At 37.4% G+C, this 24,050-nt stretch overlaps 1 protein-coding gene across 2 annotated transcripts in view; it reads right to left on the reverse strand.

The window, feature by feature from the left end:
* Window positions 1-238: 238 nt before the first annotated feature.
* The window catches only part of EXO1 (exonuclease 1), a 40,223-nt gene continuing 16,411 nt past the window's right edge, over window positions 239-24,050 (reverse strand). The window contains exons 7-14 of one of the 2 annotated variants that reach the window (XM_046679345.1): window positions 23,449-23,636; window positions 22,646-22,742; window positions 17,465-17,690; window positions 13,998-14,241; window positions 9,062-9,623; window positions 6,315-6,416; window positions 3,534-3,727; window positions 239-610 (exon numbers count right to left, since the gene is read on the reverse strand). In XM_046679345.1, the coding sequence (XP_046535301.1) occupies window positions 475-610; window positions 3,534-3,727; window positions 6,315-6,416; window positions 9,062-9,623; window positions 13,998-14,241; window positions 17,465-17,690; window positions 22,646-22,742; window positions 23,449-23,636 (1,749 nt within the window). In that variant the 3' untranslated portion in view covers window positions 239-474. Of the gene's footprint in view, window positions 611-3,533; window positions 3,728-6,314; window positions 6,417-9,061; window positions 9,624-13,997; window positions 14,245-17,464; window positions 17,691-22,645; window positions 22,743-23,448; window positions 23,637-24,050 lie in introns of both variants that reach the window. The other variant, XM_046679344.1, reaches the window with a different exon arrangement.

The raw sequence follows: 24,050 nt of genomic DNA on the forward strand, positions 1-24,050 counted from the left end.
TGTGCAATGACCTTTATCCCTTCCCACCACCCCTCCTATCCCAGCAGCTTTATTTTCAATTCAACCCTGAAAGATTGACAGGAAAGGCAGGTGGAAAAATTTAAAGCTTGGAGAAATACATTAATTTCCTTAGGATAAAATGATTACATAATTGTGGTTTTTCATTTACCACTCTTGACAACATTATAGAAATCCTTAGAGTAGATTTTATAAATTCTAGGAGACTTGCCCAATTAACATTAAAACTCCCAAGAACTGTCAAAGATAAGATTACTTCTCTAGTTAGCTTCTTATGAAAATATAAAAAGCTGAACAAAATAAACAATTACAGTTAATATACAAAATGGACTCTACTTAAAAAAATGGTATAGATCTAAGAACAAATCTTTTATACTGGTAAATGCCTCACTCCCAAACAGGACTTCAAATTGATAGGGCTTCTCCTGAGGGCAGCCGCCTCCCAGCTGCCTGAGTTTATTGGAATATTGCTCTCTGTACACGCGTACATTCAGATTTGTTATATATATCGTCTTCTGCTTCCGGAGTCAGTTGGATGTTATCTTTGACTGGAGACAGGGGCTTCTTACAGGAAGGAAGCTTTTCAGAATCTCTGCAAAATATAATATATTAAAATGAATTTGGTGTTTTTAGGGTAGTGATTATTAGAGTATAATCTACCTGGACAAAATACAGGTACATGAGGAGGATAAGAGCCTTTACTGCAGAATCTGTTTCACTTCATTCTATGACGCATTCAGGTTCTCCTCCGAGAATAAAATGTGAGTTTTGCTTCCTAGTACTCCTTCCTGCCTTCTAAATCACCTTTCAAAGGAGGTGCTAGGCCACTGCTAAATATACATTAGCTAAGGCAGCATGATTCCAATAAGGAAACTTTAGTTCTTTTCTCCTTAGCGCTCTTCTCAAGTCTAGCTAAGAACCAACATCAGTGAAGCATGAGCAAATGTTTAAGCCCTATCTTTCACTCCTCCTTCTCTCTCCCTTTTTTTTTTTGCTGGAAGGGAGCTCTAAGTCTATAAAAATTCATCTGATTATGAAGCTAACACAGGTAATTCTATCTCCTATCAACAAAACTTCAACACCAGTAAATCTTTTTTTCTAAAAGGCACTGAAGAATACCGTTGCATCCTTTTTTTTGAGGAAGATTGCATCCAGCCCCTGTTGTGCCCTTAATTTCTCTCTAGTAGCAGTTCTCAAAGAATGGTCCCTGGGCCCCTAAAAGTTTCCAAGGCCCTTGAAACGGGGTTTGCAAGAGCAAAACTACTTTCACAGTAATATTTAGACTTTATCTGCCTTTTCCACTGGGCTGATGTTTGTAGTGATGATTCAAAACAGAACTGAGTGAAGCTGCTGGCAACTTAGCACGAATCAAGACAGCAGCACCAGACTGTACAAGAAACACTAGCAGTACACATATTCCCCAGCTCCACGTACTTGCACTTAAAAAAAAAAAAAAGTTGGGGCTGACCCAGTGGTGTAGCAGTTAAGTTCACATGCTCCGCTTCGGCAGCCTGGGGTTTGCAGGTTCGACGCCAGGAATGGACCTAGCACTGCTCATCAAGCCATGCTGTGGAGGCATCCCACATAAAATAGGAGGAAGATTGGCATATATGTTAGCTCAGCGACAATCTTCCTCACAAAAAAATTTTTAAGAAAAAGTCCATCTCACTTAAGAACATTCTTGATGAAGCAGTAAAAATCATTAATTTTATTAACTCTCAACCCTCTCAATTTCTTAATATTGTGTGACAAAATGGGAAACACACATGGGCACTTCGGTTGCATCCTGTAGGATGATGGTTATCTGAAGTGAAAGCACTGTGATGCTATGGTTATCAAATTTAGGTATTTGGCAAACGGCTTCTCTAAAATGAAGAGAGAGCCTGTTGGTTACCTCAAAGAAAACAAACTAGCAGCATTTGTCGCCAATGATACAATTCAGGCTTTCAAGTGAAAATAGAATTTTGGAAAACTTCTATCTGCCACTTGACAGCTTCCCAATACTTAAAGGCTTTGTTGATAAGACTGTAGTTTTTTTATATTGTAAAATGAAATGTGTCAACATGTGGATGATAAGCACAACTCAATAAACCAGTATTTTCCAAAAGACCAAAGCACAAGGTTACAAAATCATGTACGAGAAAAGATGTACTCCTGGTGCAGGGTGGACCACGGACTGCAGTGTAACAGGGTATGAACAGCCAATCGACACAGCTTCACATTCCACGTTGCAATTAACCTTTAATGAGACCAACACTTGCTGAATTTTGGTGTAGTATCAAAGAGGAAAATTTATAATTAAGTATAAAGGCTATTAAAATATACATTTTCCAACTACAAATATGTGTGGGGCCAGATTTTCTTCATATACTTCAACCAAACAACATATAACAACCAAACACAGAAGCAGATAGAAGAATCCGGCTCAGTTCTATTAAACCAGACAGTAAAGATTAGCAAAAAATGTAGAAAACGTCACTTTTTACTTTTTGCTTTGGAAAACATAGCTATTTTTTGTAAAAATATATCAATTTTAATATGTAATGGGCTTATTGTTAATTAAAAATAAATATTTTTAAAATGTCCATTTTAATTTCTAAGATGGTTAAATGTGACAGATACAGCCCACATAAACCAAAGTATTTTTGAGCCCTCAATAATTTTTAAGAGTGTAAAGCGTTCCTGAAGGCAAAAAGTTTGAGAACTGCTGTTACATAGTCTAATCCTAGACTTTACACAATGTAAAATAAAAAATAATTGTCCAGCACTTACTTCTTTACAAAGTGTTCACACTCATACTATCTCGTCTGATTGTGACATTTGTGTTAGTAAGGTTTAACCCTATCACCTCACATAACTGCTCTTTCTTTCTTCTTTCTTTTTATTCTTAGCACACTTGCTTTATGGAGAAGAACAAGAAAATTAATTATAAATTGATGCTACTCTGTGGCTAATTATATAGTCTAAAAGAAGTACTGTGGTTCAAAAATGTAGACATATAGAGTCAATTCTTTTAAAATTGTCTTTGCTGCATACATTGGAAATCTGGCAAATTCACCATACAAACTCAATGATCCTCCGCATTTTAGATGTGATAATTTAGGGAAACAAATTGCTTTAAATCCAGAAGAATGACATGGCATTACATTCCCACCCCCATGTCCAAAACAACTTTATTCTCATTATAATCCGAGAGAGAAGAGAAGAAAGAAAGAAAGCAGAGACACTTACAAGGCCTGGAAAAGTAATTTGCTTAATAACAGAGAGAGCCCAAAGCCAGACTGAGAACTGAGGTTTTTTCAGTTTGTCATCTTTCCACCAAAAAAAAGTAGAGAAATCGAAGTTAAATATACTCACAAAGAATCAGCTAAAGGGAATAGAGGAAAATAATTCTCTCAGGGTAAGAAGAAAATAAGTTGATTCACATGAAAATAGAAAGAGTTGGGAGAAAGGGATTGAAATTACATAAAAAAAATAATTTATCCTATTTTAGAATAAGTGACAAGGTAACTCACTTTTTAAATCCAAAATTTTTCCAGAGCTCATTGATTTTTATCTGCAACCCTGGCTTGTTCTCCACATCATGATGATTTCTCTTCTGGATGCTTGCTGGTTTCTTGCTCAGCCCACTGACTCTGGCGCGCACAAGAGGTTTGATCTTGGTAGTAGAAAGATTGTCCACGGAACTGGATTTATACAGCCCAGGAACCTGCAGATTAAATGCCCATTTTAATACTATTCTGTTAGAGCAACTGTCTTTAGTTAATTTCAAACTACTCTCTATACACTGGAAGAGAAAATAACCTATAAAGCAATGTGCAAAACTGTGCTATTTATAAATGTCTACGACAAAAATTATCCTAATAATTTTAACAGGTAATACACGCCCTGGCACTAAATTCAAGAACTCTAAAGAACAGAAAAGTGAGTCTCCCTTTCCTCACTGCCTCTAGGCAATCGCTGCGACCAGTTACCTGTGCACCCACTGGATCATTCACACACACAAAACTGTCTTTGTCACTTAACATATCTTGACTCTACTGAACAACGTATCTCAGAGATTTTTCCATTTCACGTGTAGAACTGAATTTTGTTTTGAACAGGTTGTCTGTTCTTCCACTGTATAAATGTGCCATAATTTACTTAAACAGATTCCTACTGACATTTAGGTTATTTCACTGAAGGGGTGATTTTTATCCTGTGGGAAATATGCAGCCATTAAAATTCTGTTGTTTTTTAGGATAGTAAGAGTGAAGTATATAAAACAAGGCTTTAAAAGGGAAGAATCTGGCAGAGGGTGTATAAAGAATGGGAAGGCTCATACCCAAAAGATGAATCTTGAATTAGGCTGTTGTGATGGCAAAAAGGGAGAGAGCAAAAAACAAGACAATGTAAGAGAAACACTAGAATTTGGATAGGTATAGACGTTTGGTGGTTTTTCTTCACCCCCTGCAGAAGAAGGATCAAGCTGGTAGTTACAAAGAAAAAGGACAATCCCAAGGTTTTTAAACTAAATGACAAAGAGAATAATATAATTTTATCTAACAAAGAAAAAGAAAAATGTTCTGGGAAGAGCTGCTTTAGAGGTAAAAAAGATGAGTTTGATTTTAGGTACTAATGATGGATATTGGGGACCAATGGGAAGGTTCATGTGAGGAATTTTCACCAAAACAGACGTGACAGTTAAAACCCTGCCCATGCAAATCTCAGAGCGGGAATAGTAATAGAATGATAAAAAGATGATGGTTTAATGTCTAGACACGATTCCTTTTGGGTAAGTACTTTCTACATCTCTAGTCCTATCCATCACGCAAATAATTTTGGTATCTTTTTGGTCTTTTTATTATGATTATACAAACATACACGTGTGCATGAGCATTTTTAAGTACTTAAGCAAACAAAAACATCGTGCTACTTATTTTTACTTATGTTTTTCCTTTTCATTCAAAAATAACACAGCCATCTTTCCAAGACACGTTTGACAAAGGCTTTCTACTCAAAGATTTAAAAAATAATCTTTATTTACTTATTTTATATTTATATCTTCAATATATTTGGGATTTATATTCATATAGTATGAGATAGGGATCTTCTTTCAAAGGGATATGCAGACCATTTATTGAAAAAATTTTAAAGTTTTTATGCTTTTGAAAATAGAAAAATAAATATAACTATAAATATAGTTCACTTATATAAGAAAAATAATATACACTTACTATAGAAAAAAAGGACAGAAAAAAATTCACCTACATTCCTACCAGCTAAGAGCTAACACCAATAATCTATCTAATAATTCTCTCCTTTATTTTTAGATATTTAGATCATTTTCAATTTTTCACTATTATAACCAAGGCAGGAATAAGGTTTCTTGTACTTAAACTATCATTATTTCCTTAGGCTCAAGTTCTAGAATGCACTTACTGGGTTAAATTATTTGAACTCTTTCAAATTGCTTTCCAAGTGGCAGAGCAATTTGTATTCTCTTAAGTATGTGATTATTCATCCCACTACACCCTCATAAAAATGAGCACCATTAAAAATATCTTTTGGAAATCTGAGGGGTAAGACATTTTACTATTTTAATTTGCATTATTTGATTTCTAATGAGGTTGAACATGCTTTTATATATTAATTAACAGTTTGCACTTTTTCTTTTTTGATCTCTGTCCATGTCCGTTGCCTGTTTTTAAGTTAGGAATTAGTGTTTTCATATTGATGCGCAAGACCACTTAATATATAAAATATACTTTAGCTTACGAGCTTTCACTATGCAGTCACAGAAATATTTATACATTTTGATTAAAAAAAGCTGGCTTATTGGGTACAGTCTCTAGAAGGCCTTTGACAATATATTTCAAAGCTTTCAATCATACACGCCTTGGCACCAGTAAGCCCACTCCAAGGAATTCATCCTTACGAAATAAGCAAGAACGTGTACTCAAATACTTCAGCTCCGCATTGTAGTGGCCGTAGTGTTCGCTACAGCACAACATTTTTAGGGTAAAGGACAAACATAAGAGGATCAGCTGAACCCAAAGAATGGTATAGTATACAGTCATTATAAGTAATGCTATAATAAGTACATGGAGAAAGATCTTTATACGGTAAGAGAAAATAGCAGATTTCACAACTTAAACACCTACAATTAAGCACAAACACGGTCCTAGAAGGTTTGAAAGTAAACCTTTTTGTGTAAATAAGAATATGGGAATTTTAATTTTGCTTATATTTCTAATTTTCTGGTAATAAGCATGCAGTGCTTCTGAACTTAAAAAAAATTTAAATAAAAGTTTTACCTTGTTCCTTAGAAGCATGTCTTTTTTCGAAAAATGAGATAAATGTAGCTCGGATTTCTGATTACCTTGACTACCAATTGACTTAAAACTGCAATCAGATTCCTAGATTCCCCCAGATCAAAAAATAAAATAAAATTAGATTTTTACTATGGAATTTTAATGACAACTAATATTCAACAAAACATGAAACAAGTAAAATGAGAAAAATCAGTGTAAATAAAATGTAATTTCTGAGAAAAGAAAGTATAAAAAGCACAGGATAGAATAAAAGAAAATGAATCTACTGTGGAAAGAATGTTGCCAGTTTCATTCCAAGTCCCACTGCAGATACTAGCAGATGCTTTACCTGGAGAAGTAAATGGTATAACATAAAGTCTGCATTTAAAATCGAAGCTTTTCTGAATCATCTCAGGAGCATCAAAATGCTGACTCAGATAAGACAAGTCTCCTGCTGTAACATCACTGCACGCTTGGCTAACAATTTCCGTACATTACTAGCTACAAAATGCTGAACTAGGAGAGTTCCACATCTCCTCTTTTAACTGCGTAACGTGCTCAACATTAAAGAGAAAAAAGGCGCCTACTTTTAAGAAATAGGGTAGTATTGTGTCAAATGCAGTTACCTTCGCAATGACTTTAAGACCTACCCTATGTACCCCAATCCCACCATGGAAGACTTTCCTATAGACGGAATAATCTGGATTCCCATGAAAGTCAAATACATAAAGGACAGTGAATGGAAATTCAGAAGACTTCACATTTCTGCATTTTTCATACTTTAAAAAAAAATATTTATCTTGGAATGCACTTAAAAAACAACGCAAAAGTGAAAAATACTCTATAAATTTGGATTGTAACTTACAAAAACTCTACTATTCCTGGCTCATAGCTAGCAGTGGTGACTCCGTGCTAAATCATTTCCTAAATTCAAACTCCTGAGTAAGATCCTAAGAGTGATTCCCCTCAGAGAGCATCAATCAACTCACGCACAGACCCCACAGCTCTTGCTTTTCAGTGAACCAACAACAGAAGTGTCCGCAGAGAAACATTTTCTTCAGAACCACACAGTAAAAACCGATATTCAAAATGATGCCCCAATGGCACTGTGACTTTCTGAAACACTTTCTGAATCAAAGAAAGACTACAGAGCTTTTTGTTAACTGTTAGTGTCCCAATTCTGTGAGAATTAATAACTCATTTATCCTAATAGGAATTCACTACATCTGATGGGAAGAGATGACTTAAGGAATGATTCCTGGTTAAGTTTAGTTAGTTTGCTTTTTTGGTGGGGGGAGAGGATTCATGTTTCTATAACTGATTAGTATAAAAAACAGTTAGCCCAGCATGACTAGCCCAGAGCCTGTGAGCTGGTAAGGCTTCTCCGTAAACACGGCTACAAGCTAACAAAGTAAGTGAAACAGGAAGATGTCTGCTGGAAAAATGAAAAAGAATGCCCCAAAGGAGCTTAAGAGACTAAAAGTATCCTCACAAATAGATGGTGATGATTTTATGAAAGATGCTCAAGAGAAAGCAACTGTGGTGGTACCCAAATGGTGACCCATTACAGAGAAAATGCAGTATGAGATGAAAAATAAAAAAGATGACACTAAAATTTAGGAGACTCATCTTAAAAGAAACAGAAAGAGTCTTCTATACCAGTATGGATGAACTGAAGGCAAAGCAAGTGAAATGGAAAAAGAAAAGCAAAAATTTGGTTTGGCATACTCTTAAAACTTAAAAAACACTCCATGGGACAAATTTTGTATTTGAATATATTAACTGATTTCAGCTTTCTCCAAATGAAAATTTGCTTCTACATTTAACTTGGCTTTTTTCTTCAATTTGAGTCCAATACAACTCAAGTTTCCTTTGGGAATTTGAACAAAATATTTTCCTTTTCGTAAATATAAGCTATACTGATTTATTAGATGCTGTTCAGTATTCAGGATTATGAGACATAAAATTCTGTCAAATATTACCAAGGCTGAAATTGTTCTTACAACTTGGTACTTATAGTTGGTAAAGATAAAACAAAGTATGTTATATTGGTAATATTTGAGATAACTCAGATTTAAAGAAAGCTATTATGCTATTATGTCATTTTAAAATATAATGTCACTGGGTCTTATAAACAGTTCTTATTTGGAGCTTTGATTTTATTTAAGTCAGAATAAGAGATATTTTATAAATAAGAAAAAATGGTTAGGATGCTTTTATTAATTTAAAAGAGAATAACATAAAATCACCTGCATTACTATTTTGTTTTGTTAGAAAGGGAAGTTTAGCAAGAATAAGATGAGTAAACGAAAATACATTTGTAAAGTACTAAAATTTAAGACAAACACCCTCACATTAATAGGGCCATTTCTCATAAAGTTTCAAATGTTATCTGGATTCAAGAGAATATTAAGGATTTAAATGTAAAATTTATAACAACTTTTCATTTCATAGCTTATTCTTCAGCTTAGGTCTTAACTGTTCCACAACTTGAGATACCTATCAATGGAACACATAGTGATTCAAGAAACAGAGTTACAGTAAACAGACAAGAGTTTAAAATACGAAAGATACAGAGAAGTCCTTCTGATGAATAAAATGTGACCTTTCTACACAGTAAGATCTAGAAGAAAAAATCAAGACAGCCAATTATTTCCATAACGTAGGCAAAATTTCCTCAATTATCTGATAAACATCCTATTTTCTCTTACGCATGAATTTGAAAACAAAGGCTTCCTAATGTGACGTACCTCTGAATCCGAATCCTTACTAGAAGGCTGGGAAAGGCTTGATACATTCAGACTGTGTGGGGACAGTTCCACGCTTTCCTGAGACTGTGAGGACCAACGCGCCTCCTGCGAGGGCTGAGGCTCATCACCTGCCTCCTGGCTCTTTAACTGAGAGGGTTCAGACGTCTCATTACCGGCAGGCAGAGGCGTGAGGGGATCGCTCTTTCTGCGGAACTGCTGCAGTGCTGCGCGTGGAGAGGGGCTCGGGGTTCTCGAGAAACCTCCAAGACTGCCCGACCAACTAAAACAACTTCTGAGTGTTCCCAGAGCGGGTGGTGAAATGGTCCTTGTGAATTTGTCGGTTTCAGAAGACTGAGCCTCATCATCAGCAGTCCCAGTTGCCTCATCCGGAATCTGATCACTTGAGCTAGGCGCTACAGTCCTATCGACCAGACTCTGGCCATCTGGACAATCCGAGTTATTTACACTGGTCTCCTTATCTGTGACAGTGGCTTCCTCTAGAGGCTGGCTGCTTGCTGTCTTTGATACACAATCAGTGGACTCCAGAGAATTGCAAAAAAACCTAACAAAAAACACAACAGAAAGAATGCCTAAGTATTTTAGAGTTTTCTCACAAAGGTGACAAAATTCAGAATGGAAAAATGAAAGTTTCTTTAAAAAAAAAAAAAAGTCTTACAGTTACATAATTTCATAAATAAAGGCAAACTAGATCTTGAGAGTTTAAATTCTGATTATGCGAACATTCCCACATTTAGAAATTTATTTACACACCGACTTTGGAGACAGACTCCTTTTTTTGAGGAAGATTAGCACTGAGCTAACTACTGCCAACCCTCCTCTTTTTGCTGAGGAAGACTGGCCCCGAGCTAACATCCGTGCCCATCTTCCTCTACTTTATATGTGGGACGCCTATCACAGCATGGCTTGCGAAGCTGTGCCATGTCCGCACCCGGGATCAGAACCAGTGAACCCCGGGCTGCTGAGAAGCGGAACGTGTGAACTTAACCGCTGCACCACCAGGCCGGCCCAAGACAGAACTTTCTAAAAGCAGTCACCTATACATACACGTACTTGGAACTTGAGCGCTTCATCTATACCTAATCATCACATAGGTTTGCTTTCCTCTAACCTTTTTAATTCCTTGACTACAAGCTCCTTGAGGAAAGGTACTGTCCTTGCCTTTGTGTCCTCCACAGTACCTCAAAGAGTGGCCAACACATGGCTGACAGTCAGATATTTGAACAGATATGGAAATATGCAACAGAAAGCACAATTTACAACTACTGTCTCTTATTTTGTAAAAGCAAAATGAAAGATATTACCATTTGCCCCTCATCTTAGCTTAATTCCTAGTAGCAAATCATCTGGGAACTTATAGTAGCATGCTAATCTATCAGCTCTTTATATATCCTATAAACTACTACACTATCTTAAATATTGAGGTTGACTTTCACATCAATCATTAAATTCTATGCTACTAAAGAAGTATTACTTATTCTGTGTAGCAGCTTCAATAAATCACTTAAAAACACTCCACTACAAATGAAACATCAGTACCATCATTGGGGAGGCTGTATTCAAGGAGAGTTTTTAGCTTTAAAAAGAAAATCCTAGAGGGGCCAGCCTGGTGACACAGTGGTTAAGTTCGCATGCTTCACTTTGGCAGCCTTGGGTTTGCTGGTTCGGATGCCGGGTGCAGACCGATGCACCGCTTGTCAAGCCATGCTGTGGAAGGCGTCCCACATATAAAATAGAGGAAGATGGGCATGGATGTTAACTCAGGGCCAGTTTTCCTTAGCAAAAAGAGGAGGACTGGGGGCAGATGTTAGCTCAGGGCTAATCTTAAAAAAAAAAAAGAAGAGAAAAACAGAATCCTAGAGTACATGATAAATATGAAACTTAAAGAGAACTTACCTTCTTCATAAGCATTAGTCCAAGTCCAAGATGATAAACAGAATATTTACTAAATGCTGGAACAGAAATCCTCTCTATCCTTTCATCAAATGCCTAGCTGAGGTGTGTGGGTACAGGGCAGAAAAAAAGCAGAACATGGAAGGAAGGTCTTGCCAGGTTCTTCACTGAGCAGAAAAGTGGGCTCCTAGATCTGATCACATAATCCATTTTTAAGTAAATAATAACCCCTATGCTTTCCAATTATCTTCGCATGTATTATTTCATCGCTAAGAGAAGTGACAGTGGCAAGGTCATAAAATCAACCAGCCTGTGGTGTTACTCAACTGATATTTATATTTCTAGATCTCAAAAAGTAAACTGGCATGTTTCTAGGATAAGTATCTATATAATGAAGACTTAGACTTGCAAAAATGCAGACAGATTGGAGACAATCTTCTGCATATTTAATACCTCCTGTTGCTTTATATTAAAAAGAACGGGGTGGTAATGAATACTTGCATATATATTAATGACTGGGCAATGTGCTGGGTGTTTGATATGCATAACTCCTACTAGTCTTAAGAACAGCCTTACGTATACCATGGTCCACATTTTCTAAAGAAATATGCTCAGGGAAGTTAAGTGGCGTGTGAAAGATAACGCAGCTCACCAGAAGACAGACTGGGGATTTAAGTCCTAGCCTATCAGACTGTGTGCTCCCTTCAATCCACCACATCAACTATGACGAGGATTCTTTCTTATCATCAATACTAACTATAGGACCCTTGGAAAGCTTCTTAACCTCTCAGAGCCTCAATTTCTTAGCCCAAAATGAGAAAATAACGCCAAATCTAAATATCTCAAAATGTTATGAGGAATAAGCGAACACATAAAAAGAACTTTGAAAATTAGCTAAGAAAATGAATTTAATAATATCTAGTTATTATTAGATATTGCTATATAACCCAGATCAGAAAATGATACATCAAAGACTTACTCCCAATTATTATTTCACAGGAAGCTGACAGAGAAAAAATGGTTTCTCCAAGCATGTCTTACTGCACTCTCTGAACAATTTACTAGGGGACCATCTAACAAAACTACATAAAGCAGCTGTATACAGCCTCAGACGGAGAGCTCATTAAGCTTCTACAATGACTAAACAGGCAAGATCTGTAGAGACAGTGTTCTCATTAACAGATAAACACTAAGAGAAAGAAAAAAGAAACTCTATTTTCGCCCAAGTGGAAAAATGAAACACAAGTTCCAAAAATTTCTCCAAGCGAGGGAAGTCGACTTTCTAGAACTTATTAATCAGCATATGTCATCTAGAACCCTATTTCCCATCTTCTGCAGCCTACTTGTTCATCAGTCCACTGTTAACAAGCACCTTTAATGAGGGTGACTCGCAAAAGAAGAGTCAAAATGACCATTTAATTGTACTGCGACTGTTTCCTTGAGAAAAGTCGACAGGAGAAGACTCACGGGAGAGGGGTTTGAAACACCACCTGAAGTGAGGCTTAGGGGTCACCAGTCGTTCACTCCTGCATGCCCATCTCCCACCATCATGATGAGACAAAACTGGCTGCAGCTTGGTTTAATAAACTTGAAAAACAAAAAATATCCATTCTAAGTCTTCTAGAGGAATAGCAGGGCTGATCAATTTTCCTTTTCTTAGAGTTCCTATATCACGCCTAAATAACTTCTGACACTTACACTTCCTGTTTCTGGTTGTGGTGCCACCATCCAGACAAAGAAATAAGAGCTATTCAGTGTGTGTGTGTATCCTCTCTCAAGCACTGTTTTAGGCACTCTACTTAGAGTAATAACTTAATCCTCTCAAGGATCCTGAGGTTGTTAGCACCATTTTTTAAAAAGAAGAAAGTGAAGCCCCCAGAAGTTTACCTGCTCGAGTCAAACATCTATGAGTAAACAGGACAGGATTTAAATCCAGGTGGTCCATTCCCAGGGTCCAAATTCCGCACCCCAAAGTTATACCGACTCTTCAAATTCTCATCGTTGCTCACAGGGACTATGGCAACAGCCTCACTGACCTCTCTAATCCACATCTGGCCGTCTGCAGTCCATTCTTCAGTGTGCTCAGCGTGGTCTATCCAAACCAGGAGTCAAGCCGTACCCATCCCCTGGTTAAAACCCTCTGAAGGTTTCCCATCACCCCCAAGACTATAAGTTCCGTAGCTTGCTTAAAGCCTTCTATGACCTGGCCTCCTGCTTATTTCTGCTCCCTCAGCATCCTTTCCCCATCTTAAATTCTGGTGGTAGTAAAAACAGCAGTGATCAACAGCGAGTAGCTGCCCCATGCGCCATGCTGTTGCTCACCCCCACGCCTCTGCCCAAGCTGCTGACTCCACTGGGAAGGCACCTGGTTCCATTCTTCATCTGCTTCTCCCTCCTGGGCATATAAACCTAGGTAATGGCACCTAGCCCTCGTCCCTCCCCGCTCACCCTTCTCAATCAGTGACTCGGCATTAGATGACCCTTTAATGCCCTCAGAACGCTTAGGATGCTTTCGTCACTGTACTGACCACACTGTATGGAAAGATTTTGTTTATGGACCTCTTTTTCCAACTAAACTACAAGCTTCTCAAGAACAAAAACTATGTCTCATTTTTGTAACCCAGCACCTAATATGGTACTAAGTTCTCAATTAATACTAGAACTAGTCATCTGTACTTAAATATATTTATAAAGGCACTTTGCAAAATTGTATTTAGCTTTTAAAGAAACTAAAACAGTAGAAACAAAGAAGTGGAGGACTCACCAAAATAAAAGAATTCTTCTAATGAAAAATGTACTAGGGTCTAGAATTGTTACCTTGGTTCTGCATGGAGAGACTATAGAAGTAACAGGAGCTCAAGGGAACAGTGGAACTAAGGCAATCCGTGATAAAGACTCTAACTGGATTGAGCCAGGTCCTACATCTATCCCCCACTAGACACAATGTTTACTCAAGACGATTAAAATAACTATCAAGAGTATATAATACAATAGACAGACAACATTCTGTAGGTATAAAGTGTACCTGCTTCTGGTCCCTGGAACCACAACTGCACCACTTTCTTCGTTTTTTCTCTGTAAAAATGCTGCAAATTTATTTCTTGTCGTTGGTGGTGTGCTTAAGCTTTTTTTAATAGTAGTTCCATCCACCAGGTCAGGCAGGGACGTTTCAGCAGAGTTCCATGATTTATTACTTTCACAGCTATTTTTCTTGGTCTTCTTTGTAAATGAAAGAGAATATTGGCTCAACAGATCATCTTCTGACAGCTCTTCTAAATAAAAACAAAATTATTTGTAACTCTTTGTTTCACGTGTAGTTAGAGATTTGGACTTAACCTCACAGTTCATGTCTCCTTGTCCTAAAGATGAAGGCTTATTTTTTTATTTCTTGATAAGAAGATTGGCCCTGAGCTAACATCTGTGCCAATCTTCCCGTTTTGTATGTGGGATGCTGCCACAGCATGGCTTGATGAGCGGTGTGTAGGTCCATGCCTGAGATCCAAAACTGAGAAGCCTGGGCTGCCAAAGTGGAGAATGCAAACTTAACCACTACTCCACGAGCCCGGCCATTAATTTTTTAAACTATGCATCACAAAAGGAAATACCAGGATGAGTCAAAAAAAAACAAAAACAAAAACAAAAACTCCCTTAGCGGTGCTTTACAATTTCATAAGTTAGCTAAGATTTAATGTCAATTATTTGTGCAATTTATGTGAAATGACACAAACCAAAATTTTAGAACATAAGTGATTCTGTAAAGTTATACACTCATTATACTAAAGGGCCTAATTTGAATGTAAAATAATTTAAGGCAATTTATATGTCAGTGTATGATGAATTTAATGTTGAATTTAAATGATTAATTAAATAAGTATCCCAATAAAACCAGCAGCTATTTGTGCACACCATCCACATGTTATGATTTTTGAGGTACATGTGACCATCACGTAGTGGAAGTAATCTGTGCTCTGGCTCTGATCCTCGTTACTAGCCATGGGCCCTAGAAGACTGCTGTGTGGCAAATGTATTCTACGGTATTAGAATAAATCATAAGAATAACAATACAAAGGGTTAAAGCCTGAGATAGGTGAGGCCATAGAGAAAGCACTAAGGTGCTTTATATTGCCCTCAGTCTGAACAGCTCCCACTCATGTAGGAGTAAACACTCACTTCTCTAAGGAGTCGGTAAAGTGGTTGGGGGTACCAAAATACTAGAGACAAAAAAATGATACCTCAAACTTAAAAATGCATAGATTTTTAAAAAGCTATACATCAGTAAACTTGATTTTGATCCCTGGCAAAAGCTGAAAATTGTTTATTATGCAGGGAATTGTGAGCCCTTACAGAAGAGGAAAAAACAAATATTGTAGGCTCTCCAGCAAGGCTTCACCAAGAAGCCAAGCCAGGCTCACCTCACTTTCTTTTTGTGCTAAGGCTGTTGGACAAGCTACCCGGGGGAGTCCATAGATTTAGCATAACTTGAACCGAGCAGGACACTTCAGTGCCTCTCACGTTATCCTAGTGGACACTGTAGAGCAAAGTTTGTGGGATATTAGTTATCCGATCTGCAGCAAGGTGAACAGCCCTGAAAGATCGCTGGCGACTATCAGTCAGAAGGGAGGTCTGTCTCTAGCAGAGTGCTCTAGATTTCCAGACTTATAAACTCAGTAAATGGCAGCAAAATGTCAAGAATGCTAATAAAAGCAATGCTATCTTAGTTTGCAATAATAAAAGCAGTCTCTGGATGCAGGACTGAAATAGCACATTTCTAAATATTTACTGTGCTCCATGGCAAGCAGACCATATCTCAACAACTTCTCACTGTAACAGTTATACAATTATTAAAAGACTGTACATACAGTATCCAAAGCACAACCTGGATAGATAGCGAACTTTCAGCTTGGAAAAGAAATTTAGGAGGGTCAAAATGGCTGTCCCTAAATATATGAAGGGCTGTCACATAAAAGAGGTAAAAAATGTACTGTTCTTTTGTTTGTGTGTGTGCCCAGGGGACAAAATCCGCTGATAAGTGGTAGTTATAACAAAGCAGACTTAGTCTGACATAAGGAACTTACTGATAATGAGCTCTCTACATAAAATGAACAGCCTATCTTGATGGTAGCAGAAGGGAAGCAACTAATATGGATAGCGTACTTGCTATGTACCAGGGGCCGATATATGTTATACAACGTATACAAAAATTTGTGAAATAGGCAGTATCATTCCCATTTCAGAAGAGGAAACAAAGGTTCAGAGATGTTATCATGAAAAAGATTTAGGTTCATAAGGAATCAAGACATTTTGGCCAAATATGAATAATCTATACCTAATTAAAAAATAAAAGCATGATCTAAAAGTTTACAAAGGGCTTTGTTTTGTTTTTGTTGTTAGACTTTCATTCATTCATGTGGATGTCTGAGGGAAAGAAGAGAGAAGGAAGAGATTACAATTATTCTTTCTACTTCTAAACATGCTCTATGGTGAAAAACCCTTTTCCCAATACCTAGAATTCCACTCTTAGCACTTCTCTTCAGTCTTGTAGCTCAAGTTCCAGCAGGCAAGAAAAAGAAATAAAACGCATCTAGACTGGAAAAGGAGAAGCAAGACTGTCTTCATTTGCAGGTGATATGATCATCTGTATAGAAAATCCTACAGAGTCTAGAGATGCTAGAACTAATATGTGAATTTAGTAAGGTTGCTGAATACAAGATTAATATACAAAAAATCAATTGTATTTCTATTTACTAGCAATGAATAACTAGAAACAAATATAAAAATATTATTTACAATAGTATCAAAAATCTGAAATATAGGGATAAATTTGACAATAGGTATGCAAGACCTATTGCACTGCTGAAGACTTCAAGAATGCTTAAATAAATGGATCAGAAAACTCCATATTGTTAAGATGTCAGTTCTCTCCAAACTGATCTATACAATTCAACCAAATCCCAATCAAAATCTCAGCAGGAATTTTCTTTTTAGAAACTGACAAGTGGATTCTAAAATTTGTATGGAAATGTGAAGAACATGAAATAGCCAAAACAACTTTGCAAAAGAACAAACTTAGGGGACCTTTACCACTTGATTTCAACATTTACTATAAAGCTCCAGTAATCAAGACCATGTGTCTGGCATACAGATAGGAAAAGAGACCCATGCTACAGAATAAGAGAGTCCAGAAACAGATCCACACACACATGGTCAATTGATTGTCAACAAATGTGCCAAGGCAATTCAATGGGGAAGGACAATCTTTATAACAAATGGTGCTGGAACAACTGGATTGTCATACACAAAAAAAGTGCACTTGATCCTTACCTCACACCATATAAAAAGTAATTCAAAATGGATTGAAGGCCTACATGTAACAGGTAAACCTATAAAACTTCTAGAAGAAAACAGGAGAGACTCTTAGTGATCTCGGGTTTAGCAAAGACCTCTTAAACGTGACCAAGACTCACCAGTACTTCACAAAAACAAAATACGTACCACTTCTTGGTCTCTTCACAATGGATGACCTCCTTGGAAGATTTAGCCCTTTAGCACTAATCACTTGTTCAATGCCCACAGTGCTTGGCTTTTCCTTCAACCTTGGAGCATCTGAAACAACATCCAGCTCAACTCCAGGGCAATAATTCCTATGCCAAATGCTATTAACATTAGATGACTTCTGACATGTTTTATCATTCCAACTATGACTTCTTGATTGGGCAGGCTAAAATAGTAAAAGGAAAAGGTTACTTGAAGAAGGAAAACAGGCAAACCATTTCCTTCTGTATCAATATAAACTATAAGGAAATAATTAAATTACTCCTTTGAGCAGTTTTTGATGAAATATCTGTCCTCTAATAACATTTCATACTTTGCTGGTTGTACAGTTTTCCATTAATCATGTCTTATATTCCTAGGTCTGTTTCTCTTCTAGTGAAGGTCAAGCAACCTTGTTAGCTCATTTCTAAGAAATATAAAATGAATCTTCCTAAGATGAACAGTGCAAGAAATGAAACTGCACTTGACAAAACGTGGCCAGAAAAAAAAGTACTTTTAAAATTTGAGTATTATTTCAAAACACAGTATTAATCAGCTTAATAATGATCTGACAATAGGCCTCTAAATAGTCATTTACCTACCCTTTAAAAAGCACCTGAAAGTTAAAACCATAAAATCATGTACTTAACTATCCCACCTCTAGAAATGGTTGAGTTCAAACCAAAACAATCTAATTTGCAAAACACTAGTTTTTATTAGACCCATGCTTGGTACCATCTTCAGTGGGAAATACAGAGAAACAGAAAGCTACTGTGGTCTACGCTGAGCGCTGCATAAAATTCCTTTGAGAAAGGATGTATTGCCAGTAAGCAATCATTTTTAATGCTAATATAAGTTATTCACAATTAATAACTAAATATATTTTGGATGACAATGATCTGCTAGGAGGATGTCATGATATTCTTCTTTTTTTTTTTTTTAAAGATTTCATTTTTCCTTTTTCTCCCCAAAGCCCCCCAGTACAGAGTTGTGTATTTTTTAGGTGTGGGTCCTTCTAGTTGTGGCATATGGGATGCTGCCCCAGCATGGCTTGATGAGCAGTGCCATGTCCGTGCCCAGGATTTGAACCAGCAAAACCCTGGGCTGCGGAAGCAGGTGCGCAAACTCAACCACTCAGCCATGGGGCCGGCCCCAGTCAATGATATTCTAATAGAGCAAGAGAGGCAAAGGGAAAAATTAACAAAGGTACAAAAGATGTTGGTACTTAGGGCATGAATTCCACCTGACAAAAATCCCACCTGAACTTAGAATCTAAGTCTTTTACTTAAATAAAGGATAAAAGTAGAAATACATAAATAAAACAAGGTGACATTACTCAGGATACACTTTGAGAATTAACAAGGAAGGTAATTTAGAATACTTGAGGGAATGGGTATAAAACACAGCTTAAGCAGTATAGATCATGGCATTACAGCCCACTGATGGTTTTATTGAAAAAAGAGAAATAGGCAAGTAGGAAATCATACTGGGAAGAAATAGTTTTAGATAAACAAAAAGAATGAATTAGTTTGATGTACAATTAATGGTTCCTGGAGAAATTTCTCCATGAAGAAAGGAAAGATCTGATAAGGATTTGTGTTCATAAAGGATAGCCATCTTAAAGAGCCATAACATTCCTGTTCAGATCTGGACATATTCAATACAACCAATTATTTTTGAGTTTCTGAGGCAAAGGAAAAACTTAAGAATCATTCCTGATGAAATTATAATACCAATAATTCAAATGTGCAGAGAAGATAGCAAACACTTCAGTCCCTTCTTTCAGTAGTCATCCTCCAAAACAAGAAGAGCAAGAAAGAAACACCATCTCCATCTGCAATAAAATTAGGACATGTGTGTAACTTCCAAACCACCGTGAAGACAACAGTATAGACAGAAGGAATGAAGGAACTTGGCAGAAGAGAGATCAAACCCAAGGGTCTGCAGAAGACAATACCAATGAGAAGCCAATTCCAAATACAGAAACCTGGAGAAAGGCTCAGGGATTTAAGGCACCAGGTACCATGGAGGCCATAAACATGGGGAGGGCCGACAAAAGGATGATTTGACCCCTGGCTCTCATCTTCAACCTGACCACACAGTCAATTCACACCCACCTGCCTTGAGAAGCAGAGCAACTGGACACTTGAAATAAACCCAGAAACAGTAACACAGAAACAGCGCACACTTGAGAAGCTGGGAAGGTCCACGTCCCTAAACACAGAGGTCAAATGAAAGACTAAACACCGAATGGCGGGAAGCTGCCTCCCCTCCCTGGCCTGCCCCACTCACTCACCCCATCCTGCTCTCAAAATGCACACAGCCACGTGGGGAATTCACAAAACAAAGCCAGCCTGTCACCAACAGACCCCTGGGAGCAAAGCCCAAGGCTGTCAGCCCCTCACTCACACGCTTCCAGCACTTCTCGGTGCCTCTCCCAGTAGGAACAACTGGACAACGAGCTCCAGACGTGAGAAGAAAGACTTCGCCACAGAAGAGAAAAGGCCAAAACATAAAAAAACACAGAAGCAAAGAAAATGTTCAAGAAATTATAATTAATATTCTGAGAGAGATATAAGAGATTACATCTATGAAACAAAATCTTTAAAAAAGTACAATTAAAGAAGAGCCCTTAGAAATGAAAATGATAACAGAAATTAAAAATTCAACAGAATTTTCTGCAATGCTAGAAATGTTCGGTGCTGTCCAACATGGTAGCTGCTAAGCACTTGAAAGGTGGCCAACGCAACTGAAGAACTAAAATTTAAATTTATTTCATGTTAATTAATTTAAATAGCCACATGTGGCTAGTGGCTACCACACTGGATAGTGCAAAGTTGAGAGACAAAATTAAAAAAATATTTTCACAGAGAGAACAAAAGACAAAGACAGGACTGAAATAGAAAAGGTTCAAAATTTGAAGATGAAGGGGCCGGCCCAGTGGCGCAGCGGTTAAGTGCGCATGTTCCACTTCTTGGCGGCCCAGGGTTCGCCGGTTCGGATCCCAGACGCGGACATGGCACCGCTTGGCACGCCAAGCTGTGGTAGGTGTCCCACATATAAAACAGAGGAAGATGGGCACGATGTTAGCTCAGGGCCAGGCTTCCTCAGCAAAAAGAGGAGGACTGGCAGTAGTTAGCTCAGGGCTAATCTTCCTCAAAAAAAAAAAATAAATTTGAAGATAAAGAAATCCAACGTCAATAGAAGCTCTAGAAACAGAGAAAACAGTAAAGAGGAAATAGCAACTTGAGTGCCAGGTTTATGTAATTTGAGTTGATGAACATGAAGTTCTTGGTTAGTGTCATTACGGATGTGTGCTCTCTTGGTAGGCTGGGTTTATTTCAACCGACAATAACGATTTCTTTTCAGTGTACACTGGTCACTGGTTTGTCAGTGGCCATGCTCTCCAGGTTCACCTTTTTCTGTCCTAAGGCACTCTGGTTCCTCTACCTGGTGAACACTGAGACATTCTTGGTCTGGTCATAAGAAACTACTTAGAGTTCTGTTAACGTGTTACCCCCTTCCATACATGCCATTTCTTCAGCCTGGAATCACTCATCTGTCTTGAAATTCCCCACTAATCTTTGCAAACCCAGACACACATCAGTTTCTCTACAAGGAGAGTAGAGAGCCTGGCTTGGCATCACAGCTCCCCTGCTTATTAAACACGTGACCTGGGCAAGTTAGCTAACCTCTCTCTAATTGTTTCCTCATCTGTGGAATGGGAATAATAGTACTGCCCTTAGAGGCTTGTTGAAGAGTAAATGAGTTACTATGTGTAGGGTGCTCAGAATAGCACTTAGAACATAGAAAATGCTCAGTAAACATTTGCTATTATTATTATGAAGCATTCTCTCCTTAGGTGGAATTAAGTACATGCCCTTTGTTTCCATGGAGACTAGAATACATCTCTATCATAGCACTTACAACATTTCTATATATATAATCTCCTTCCCCTACGCAATGAGTACCTTATGAGCAAGGATTATATTTTATTTTTCTTTATATTCCAGAACACTAGCTAATCTGTTTGTTATAGTGCTTAATAAATGCACAATAAAGGACTGAATTAGTGAGCAAGAATAAAAAGACCTGGATCAGACTAGAAGCTAATGAGAGAGAAGAAACGATCAGCAAGAAAGACAACTAAAAGAAGCAAAAGGACTTAGCAATGAAAGAGAAGCCAAAATTTATTTCTAAGTTTTCTCGTCTGAGAGAATGAAAGATATCATGTAACTGACATTCATTCATTCAACAAATAAACATGGTAAACATAACATAGCAGTGAAGATCATAAAATCCTGCCTTTATGATTACATTCTATCGGGAAGAATCAGAAAATAAACAATAGAGACATAATTTATACAGTAATAAGTGCTAAAAAGAAAAACAGGAAATGTTATTAAGAAAAGTTGATAAGGAATGAAGAGTCTGCTTTTGACTGGATGGATTTAGTGTTAGACGAAATCAGCTGTGCAGCGATCCAAGAGACATTTAGAATTACGTGGTTGGGGCACAGACTTGAGACTGGGTGAAAGATGTATGAGCTGTCTGCATAAATGAGGTAATCAGTCATAAGAACTTATGTAAAGAATAAATAACACAAAAGATAAGAGTGTGAATGAAAGTATGAACAGAAACAAGAGCACGGTGGGAGAGTGCCATGAGGGATATACAACTGGGAAAAAGGAGAGGAAAACGGGAAAGAGCTCAAAGACCCACAGCAGGGTGTTCTAGGAGTATTTGCTAAATGGTGAATGAGTGAAAAAACAGCTTTTACTCCCAAGGGTATTGTTGCTAGGTTTGGGTCTTCAACAACGCCAAATGCCAGAGGCTGAATGGGGTGAGATGAGAAAAAAGGCAACAAACACTTGGTATATTCAAATGAAATGTTCAAGTCTAAAGGTGTGATAATATATAATGTGGTCACTTTTTAATTTGAGGAAATTAACCCACACACCTACCTACGTTCTAAGAGAGATAATTTCTCTAGAATCAAGTTGTTTTCAATCTACACTCTGCATAGTGCCTGGATACAGAAAGGCTTAAAAGATGTTTACTAAATAAAGCTATGTCTTTAGTCACGGTTCCTGAGACATTACTAAAATGTGCTCTTTTGAAAGAAAGTCGTTAAAATGTTACCGTAGCAGTGTCTGGATTGTAGTCATCAATCTGTTCAAAAGTATTTATATCTTTATTTCCAAGTGCTATTTGAAGAGCTACAGAATCATCAACATACCTAGGTTGGTAAGATTAAGGAAAAATGCTTTTTTATTAACAACCAAACAAATGTTACTGTAATAAGATAGAAAAGTGTTCTCTATCATCACGGAAAATCTTCAGGTCTATGACTTTAACGGATCCCACTTCCTTTCTACACTCGCGTTATCGAAACTGCAGGCACAGTTTACTAGTCTCTGCTTGTCACTGCAGGAGTTGGTGTTTCTGAAGCAAAGCCTCAGGTCATCACTCACCCCTTTCAAGGGAAATGGAAAGTCCTGGCCATCACTAAGTGACCCAGGGCTCTGCATCACCTGGTACACATGGCCAGCAGCCATGGGAAGGGCATCTTCGACTGGTGTACTCGCATGCCCAGAATGCTCCTCCTAATAAATGGAGCTGGCTTGCCACAAGGGGTTCTCGTAAGTGTCACCTTTAGAATATGTACCTGAAGTGACTGACTCGGTACACGTTTCTGTCACGTCAAAGTAATCAGAAGTTATAACAGATGAGCCTCAGGATTACAAACAAAAAGCTGCTCCAAATTTTCACTAGCATTATAATGAAAATTAGCATTGTAATTAAAATGAACAAAACACAGATTTTGCTATAAAAAAGACAGTAAAAAACAGTTTGCAAGCTTTTTACTGAATGTTTCACTAAAAAATCACCATAAAAATATGGAAGAATTGCAAAAGTCTACCATTCTGGTTCAGAAAGGATACCGCCCAGCGTAGCTTAATGTTTCAGGATCAATGTCATCTTCATAGGCATTCAGAGGGACGAGTTTCCTTTTGATGGGATCAAAAACCAGCTGATAAAGGAAGGTATTATTGGCCCGAATAAATCCTTCAATGTAATCTTCTGGTACTGTTATATTCATCTTGAGATAATGTCCCATTTTCTTGATAACCTAATAATGGATGTAAAAATATTTATGAGTTAATCTGCAAAAGAAGAATAGGGAATGTATATCCCCAAGACCAACTGGTTTACATCAGAAAAGGATGAAGGGCAGAAAAATCAATTGCTTTTATCTACACTAAAAATCTCTACCAGCAAACACAGCCATGTGAAATCACTTAAAATTCTAAGTCTTTATAACAGTATTTTCTTTGGTTTTTCTATTATTAATGCAAAGAATGAAAAATGCAGCTACAGATCAAGCTTGTATTCCTAGGTACAACATTAAGATACATCCTTCACCCTCAAAGTCCCTTTCATCTAGAAAGCAAAAAACACACAAAACCTGAGAATTAAAAAAACCCAAATATTCCTAGATCACATTTTTAAGTGAAGTCAATCTTCTAACTTCTGACAGTCATGG

This window comes from Equus quagga, chromosome 12 (genome assembly GCF_021613505.1).
Source record: "Equus quagga isolate Etosha38 chromosome 12, UCLA_HA_Equagga_1.0, whole genome shotgun sequence".
Lineage (NCBI taxonomy): Eukaryota > Metazoa > Chordata > Mammalia > Perissodactyla > Equidae > Equus > Equus quagga.